The sequence below is a fragment of the Asparagus officinalis genome, chromosome 7 (genome assembly GCF_001876935.1).
Source record: "Asparagus officinalis chromosome 7, Aspof.V1, whole genome shotgun sequence".
Lineage (NCBI taxonomy): Eukaryota > Viridiplantae > Streptophyta > Magnoliopsida > Asparagales > Asparagaceae > Asparagus > Asparagus officinalis.
The window spans coordinates 16,496,858-16,504,948 of record NC_033800.1 but is presented as its reverse complement, the minus strand read 5'-3'; the positions used below and the strand labels follow the sequence as shown (position 1 = coordinate 16,504,948).

At 43.4% G+C, this 8,091-nt stretch overlaps 1 protein-coding gene across 1 annotated transcript; it reads left to right on the top strand.

Annotated features, from left to right (window-relative positions):
- LOC109848090 (F-box protein At3g56470-like) lies at positions 1,187–7,558 on the top strand. Its single transcript, XM_020417409.1, has 2 exons — positions 1,187–1,496; positions 7,398–7,558. The coding sequence occupies exons 1-2, from the start codon at positions 1,202–1,204 to the stop codon at positions 7,529–7,531; spliced, it is 429 nt and encodes a 142-aa protein (XP_020272998.1). The 5' UTR covers positions 1,187–1,201; the 3' UTR covers positions 7,532–7,558.

Sequence of the window (8,091 nt, the reverse complement as noted above, 5' to 3'; positions counted from 1 at the left end):
TTTAACTAAAAAATAAAATTTTAAGCAAAAAAAAAAAGAAAAAAAGAAAGAAAATGACCAGACCAGCCTGGTGCCTAACCCGTTCGAGCCCGGGCCCGGGTCCATGTCTCTAGTTTTGATAGGCCCGGGCCTAGTTTATCGGGCCGGGCCGGGCCGGGGCGGTTGGACAGGCCTAGTCCTTCATAAGTATTTCTTTGTAACTCCATACAATAAAAGCCCATGCCTAAACCCTTAAAAACACGACATCCAACCCAGTGGAGTGGTGCTTCGTTTGGTCTGCAAAACAAATAGTTTTTATTTATTTATTTATTTTTTATGAATTTTGGTATCTATATCATCACATAGCCCTGAAATTTTATTATACAATTTACATTATAGAAAACAAGGGAAGAAATTGATATGGAGATCATATATCAAAAGTTACGCTGCGTATTATTCGCTTCTAGATCATCTTCTGCTAGATAACATCTGATTTATAGTGTAGACAAGAAGATCTCTAAAGTTTTTTTTCCCATTAAAAGGAAAAACACTTGAACGGAAAGTCTGAAATATATTTATTTTCTAAATAATTACCTATGTATTTTGATCCTTTCTAATCAGGTGGTAATTGGAGAAGATCCAATTACTCTGGTTCTAACAATTTAATCCAATATCAAGGACTATGATGTGGCCATGAGGAATTCAACTAGTATGTAAAATGGAAGGAAACTGCTAGAAGGAGAGAGAATAAATGAGAGAAAATAGTATGTCCCTGGCACGCGATTAATTTTTTTCAATTTCAGTAAAAAATGAGATGATTAGATTTTTCATAAATCAAAAAGGAAAAGTTAAAAGAAAAAACTGTGTTAATTGATGAGAAGTTATATATTTTGGGAACAATTCTAGTAAAAAAAATTAAAATTTCCGAACTAGAAACGGTATCAATGGATAGCATGCGAAAAAAATTCTAATTGTTCTAAAAAATCAGTTTTTATACTTTCTAATGTATATTTTGAATTCCTAAAAAACCTTATCTATTATCCTTATAGAAGTTTGATTCATTTAAAATTCCTGTCATTCTAGAATGTACTCCCAAATTAATAAAACTCCATAGATACGTCCATAGATTATAATGTAAAAGGCTCATTACTTAAAAAGAAATAAAAATCCACGAATGGGCATGTGCATGATGCTAAGGTCACAAGAACGCGATTGGACTGTAATGCCCTTGGACATCTTGGAGCAAATCTCCGATCGCCTCCCTCTCGTCGACTATGTAAGATTTCGTGGCGCCTGCAAACACTGGCGATCATCTCCATCGGCTCGTGCTGAACTAGTCAACTTCTCCAAAGATCGACCTTGGGCCATGTTCTATGGACTACAAAGGGACGAAACACGCATCCCTGAATGCTACGTCTACAGCAAATCTCATCCACACAGGTGCACCATCATGTTGCACGATCTCGAGGGTGCCACTGTCGTCAAATCCAAGCACGGTTGGTTGCTTGCTCATCGCGGTCAGTTCTTCTTTCTTTACAATCCACTTACCTTTTCAAGAATCGATCTCCCGAAACTCAATTTCAGCAAAGAGTACGCTTGTACTTTCACATATCTCCCCACTTGTTGGAGCAACATTGTTGTTGTTCACCACGACAAGAAGGGGTCAGATTTACAGCTGAGCATGTGTCGGGTGTAGGCGTCTAAAAATACCTATAGGTATCCACACACAGCTCGAGACAAAGAGAAGACAATGAACGTTATTATCCAAGTCAAAGAGGATTATCCAAGTCAAAGAGGATCATCTGACGCAGACAAGCGTATAAAGCGAATAGGCGAACCATTGATGAAGTGGCCCGCGTGCTCACCGGCCACCGCCAAGTGGCCCACATGCTCATCGGCCACCGAAACAGCGAACCAAGTAGCCCGTGCGCTCACCGGCCACTTCCAAATGGCCCGCGCACTCATCAGCCAACGTCAATTGACCTGCGCGTTCACGAAACGCATGAAGCGAATCGGTGAAGAGTACAAGTGAACAAAACGACGGAATGCACGTAGAAAGATAAAAAAAGTCCAGACCGAACATACCGAGAAAGCCCCTGGCGGCCAAGTCGCATCAAAATGACTCGGCCAGGCCAGTGGCTCAGCCACCAAATGGTGGTTTGCGCCTGAACCGAGCCGGTTCGGTTCGTTTTGCACCCGGTTCAGCCAGATTCAATCCGAAAACACGTTTTGACGGTTTTTGACGAGTTTTCACAGAATTTTTTTTTTCCAGAGGTTCCTAACTCCCTAGATGTTATCTCTAAATGTGGTTATAAGGTTGTCAACTAAGGATAAGGTCAAATCCATCGTTTTTATCTGAAAACCCCCCAACCGAAGCCTATAAATACAGGCCTCGGGCCTCATTTCACAGGGATGGAAATCAAGAGGGCGAAGTGCTGCCAAATTGGAGAGTGGAGCATGAATTTCATAGGGTTAGCAGATCTTGGCGAGGTTCCTCAATAAAAAAAGAGAGTTCGAGAGATCTGAGACCTATTTCCCACCATTCCTCCAGATTTAAGCTTGGTCTAAATCCCGAGAAGAGTCGTAATCTCGCTTGGTCGGGATTACCACTTCTGCGAATACTTTCTTCGTGAAGTAGGAGCTTTGATTATCAATATGTCAATCGGATCTGATCCGTGATGGTCCACGGATATCAACGTCCACGGCACAGGTAAAGTTCCCACACAAACAACAGGAGATAAACTTGTTGTGCCTGAAGCTGTGTCGAGGAACCAAACCAAACGCCAATCCAAGAGAGCCAAACGAACCAAATATCAATGCACAAACAAAACACCAATTTTAACATGGTTCGGCAAGTTGCCTACGTCCACGGGGCAAGGGGGATGGGGTTTTCACTAATAGAGAAAGAATACAAACTGAGATTACAAATCACTCAAAGGAACAAACTAATCTCACCAACAAAACTCTTAATCTCTCCAAATAAAACCCTAAACGAATAGCTCAAAAATACCTCTTTTTGTGCTCTAAATAGCCCCCAATCAATGCTTAATCAAAGCCTAAACCAAGCCTAGGAAACCCTAAAAAACGTGTCTCTATTTATAGCAAAACACAATGCCAAACTGATTGGGATTCTAAAAACGAGTCTGCCACACCCTGCACCATGGGTGTGGCAGAGGGTGTGGTGCAGGACAGATTCTACCACACCCATGGCAGACACCACACCAGGGTGTGGTGGAGTCTGTTTTGGGTTATTCTTCACGTTTTTCACAATTCCTTCGCCGTTTTCACAATTCTCCACCTCGACGAAGTGTTCCAAACACTGAGTCGACACCAACCAAAACAAATGCCTCACTTGTTGCATCCAGTACGCCACGGCAACGGACTCATGATAACGGACTCCATCCACACAAGTCGAGACCCAAACGGGAGTGCGAACACTCACCCAAACGTCGGTATCTACTCACCAAATCGGCTGCATCAAAACTGACTGCCTACGTATCCTCTTGCCCAAGGAATCAAGCCTTCACGTAGTTCACCCAAACGGCCTCCAAAAGCCCTCAAACAAATAAAAAAGTCTGCAACTCTTCCCCAATATCGCCAACGGATCTGCAACTAATAGCGGCCCCAAACTGATACAAATCAAACACCTCCATCTGAGGTGAACCAATGGCCGTATCCAAATCATGTCCACCAGCTGCAACCGAATCCAAAACCAATCCATCATCTGCATCCGAAATCAAATGATCCCCAACCTGTGTCACCTCAGCTGGAATCCCAAATGACGCAGTATGATCTGGAGTATGTGGAATAAGTTCCACCCAAACCTGATCAACACTCTCCACCTGCCGAGAGTCAAAAGTGACATACCTGCTCAGAACAAAATCAGAAGCTCCCAAACGATAATCAACTGAGCCTCCGAACCCCAAACACGCAATCGGATCAAATCTCACATCCTCGATGTGACCAAATGCTGGGTATCTAAATATCCGACGCAACCCAAAATCTGAAGCGGCTCCACCAGATCCAATAACTCCTAATGCAGCAGTCGGCGACCTGTGACTAAGATGACCCAAATATGTCGAAGCTCCAGAACCAATGCTCGACAACCAACGCCGATCCTCCTCCAGAAAGGAACGACTCATCGAAACTGTCATCTCATCTCGTCGCCCCAAAGTCTCCACACCAATGAAGTGTCTCCTATTGCCGTGAGCTCGGCACAAACGCAAGAAAGGACCCTTATCAAATCTAGAACAACGAGTTACCTTTCTGCCAATACACTTCTTCCAATTGTTGTTGACTTCTAGGACTTTACACCAACGGGAACTGGTCGCGACCCAATAATGCCTAGAACAATCTTCAACTGCGGAAACTAAGATACGATTATCTCCCAATGATGCCTCCTTGGAAGGCCCCCAAATGCCTGACTGAACACCTCCTAAAAGACCTCTCGCTCGATGGATAGGAATGCCAAACTCCACCACGGTCTTGCTCATCCCAATATGCTCACAGGACTTCAATCTGCAGGTCATAGCACTCCTCAACAACCAATGCACGGTATTACCAATCATATACCCCAGCACCAAACAATGCCACAGTCTAGCCGAATCTGATGAAGTCGTCATCTCCCTATCAATCACCGTGCTCCCAAGCAAATAGTACAAATTGCTCCTTCTGACGCCCTTCATCACAATCATGGACCCAAATGTAACCTTCAAGCGTGCATCCGCCAAGGTCACCCTATAGCCAGCTGCCTCCAAAGCTCCAAGTGAAATGATGTTCTTCTTCAACTGAGGAACGAACCTCACTCCAACCAACTCCCGAATCACCCCGTCACTCATCCTGATCCGAACAGTACCAATACCACCAATAGAGCATTTGTGATCATTCCCCATGAGCACGAAATCCCCTCTTTCCAACTCCTGAAAGCTGGAGAACCAATCCCTCCTAGGGCAAATGTGGTATGTAGCACCCGAATCCAATATCCACTCTGTAGAGTAGGCAACACAAACTGACGGCAGTGCAGATAACGAGTAGCCCGAAGAATCCGAATCTGAATCGTTGCCACTAGCCTTGACAACATTCGCCTCTGAAGCTTGAATAGCTTTTCCCTTATTCTTCCCGGCTCGATCAACTAACTTTGGGCAATCGGCTTTCCAATGTCCATCTTCTTTGCAAAAGGCACATTGATTCTTACGAACTCCAAGATGTGCCCCTCTAGACTGCGACCTCCCACTACGGTTTGGACCCTTTGCTCTTGCGACCAACGCCCCCGCTACCGGCTCAAACGAAGTCTCCTTATCCTTCTTTCGAAGCTGATAATTCACAAGTGCAGCGGTGACCTCACTATACGAAAGAGATGCCTTCCCATTAATAAGAGTAAGAACGAAGGTCTCATATTCCTCGTCAGGCAAGGAACTCAACAATAACAACGCCTTGTCCTCATCTTCAATCACCACATCTACATTCGTCAAATCCGCAAGAAGCTTCGTGTAGTGGTTCATGTGATCACCAATGGAGGTTCCTTTCTTCAACTGGAAGCGGTAAAGCCTCCTCTTCAAATGCAAGCGATTCTCCACACTCTTGGTCAAATACTTGCTCTCAAGGATCTCCCAAATCTTCTTTGCAGAAGTCTCATTGATCACATCATACTTTAGATCTTGAGTGAGACAAGACCTAATCACACCACACGCCGTTCGATTCATCTTTTTCCAAACCTTCTCATCAATATTGTCCGGTTTCCCATCCAACTCCAACGTATCTTCCAAATTTTGCGCATTGAGCGCATCCATGACTTCGCATCGCCAAAGTCCAAAATTGTTTGTGCCATTGAACTTTTCCACATCAATCTTCATTGAGTGGATATTCAAGCTTTGGACGGTCTTCACGCCGGAAGTACTGCCCACAACTCCTTCTTTCTCGGCCATAATCCTCAAGGCACCACCAAACCAATGCGGAAACAAACGAGAAATAGATCCAAACTGAAAAAGACGAGATTTTTACAAAAAAAGATCCCACCTTTATCACCAAACGAAGCCCTAGATGAACTTCCAAAGCGATCTACTCCTCCAAATAGCCCAAGCGTTGCCCGAGCTCTGATACCACTTTGTTGTGTCTGAAGCTGTGTCGAGGAACCAAACCAAACGCCAATCCAAGAGAGCCAAACGAACCAAATATCAATGCACAAACAAAACACCAATTTTAACGTGGTTCGGCAAGTTGCCTACGTCCACGGGGCAAGGGGGGATGGGGTTTTCACTAATAGAGAAAGAGTACAAACTGAGATTACAAATCACTCGAAGGAACAAACTAATCTCACCAACAAAACTCTTAATCTCTCCAAATAAAACCCTAAACGAATAGCTCAAAAATACCTCTTTTTGTGCTCCAAATAGCCCCCAATCAATGCTTAATCAAAGCCTAAACCAAGCCTAGGAAACCCTAAAAAACGTGTCTCTATTTATAGCAAAACACAATCCCAAACTGATTGGGATTCTAAAAACGAGTCTGCCACACCCTGCACCATGGGTGTGGCAGAGGGTGTGGTGCAGGACAGATTCTACCACACCCATGGCAGACACCACACCAGGGTGTGGTGGAGTCTGTTTTGGGTTATTCTTCACGTTTTTCACAATTCCTTCGCCGTTTTCACAATCGGCTCTTCCTCTCATCAGTTCTAGGACTGACTTGTCGAGGGATCCTAAAAATCTATTACAAATCACACAAAAGCGATACAACCAATTTTACGTGGTTCGGCAATGGCTCGCGCGCAGACTTGATCCAAAAACACGTTTTGGCGGTTTCAACGGGTTTTCACGAGATTTCTTCTGCTCCAAAGGTTCCCAACTGCCTAAATGTTATCTCTAAACGTAGTTATACGGTTGTTAACTGAAGATGAGGCGGAATCTATCGTTTTTATCCAAAAAACCCCCAACCGAAGCCTATAAATACAAGCTTGGGGGCTCATGTCATCAGGACGGGAGAAAAAGAGGGCGAGGTGCTGCCAAATTGGTGAGTGGAGCACGAATTTCAGAGAGTTAGCTAGATCTCAGCGATCTCCTGTGCATAAAGAGTGGATTTCGAGATCTCTGAGACCCTTACCCCTTATTCCTCCAGATTTAAGCTTGGTCTTAATCCTGAGAAGAGTCGTAATCTCGTTTGGTCGGGATTACCACTTCTACGAATACTTACTTCGTGAAGTAGGAGCTTTGATTATCAATTTGTTAATCGGATCTGATCCGCGGCGGTCCACGGATATCAACGTCCTCGGCATAGGCGAAGTTCCCACACAAACAATAGGCGATAAACATCTATTAGTTGTTTGAAGAAATTATAATATTTCATTTTCATTGTTTAAGGAGATCTTATAAAAAGATCAACTTTTTTATTTGAGTTTATTGTAACGACTGAAGTTGTAATAGATTTGATGACAATGAAAACAACAATTTCTGACCCAAACATCGGGTTGGCGATAAAGGATGGAGCACAGAGACGATATCTGATGCAAGCAGCGATTTTATTGATACGATCGCAAAGGTCATTACTTGCAACCTGATTCACGATGAGGATGATCAACGTGACGCTGCGGTGAAGAACACAGTTTGTATTTATGAGTTTATAATAACGTGCTAACGTACGACTATGTTACAAAAACGAAGACATTATTATTTGACTATTTAAACGGGAGATATAAACTGAAAAATGGAGAAAAGGTGATATCAGTTAGCCATAGCGGTAAAATATCGGACAACAAGTATGGGACAACATTACATGTGTATAAGCCTCGCATTTTGCATGAGAAAACCAAGTTTTATACCGTAAAAGGAAGCTTTTTTTAGCCTAAATTTAGGCTTGATTTGGTAGGCAGTTTGGAGAGGGGGAGGGAAGAGGACCGGCGATGCAATAATCAGCTGGTGGATTAATGAACATCCCTTCTAGTCTTTATATTTGGTTGGAGGGACTGTAAGAGAGAGGTTAATTAATCCTCATCAGTACACTTCGATACGGGAGGAGTTCTTCTTTTAAATTTTTTAGTTTCTAGGTTCTGATGTTTTCTCCATTCGAGCTGTTCTTCTGATTTATTATTTGTTATGCAAGTTTTATGGCTTAAACTAG

Coding starts and splice junctions, on each gene's coding strand:
- LOC109848090 (XM_020417409.1), top strand. CDS start 1,202: ATGCCCTTGGACATCTTGGAGCAAATCTCCGATCGCCTCCCTCTCGTC. Junction 1,497..7,397: donor TTGGTTGCTTGCTCATCGCG/GTCAGTTCTTCT, acceptor AAGTTGTAATAG/ATTTGATGACAATGAAAACA.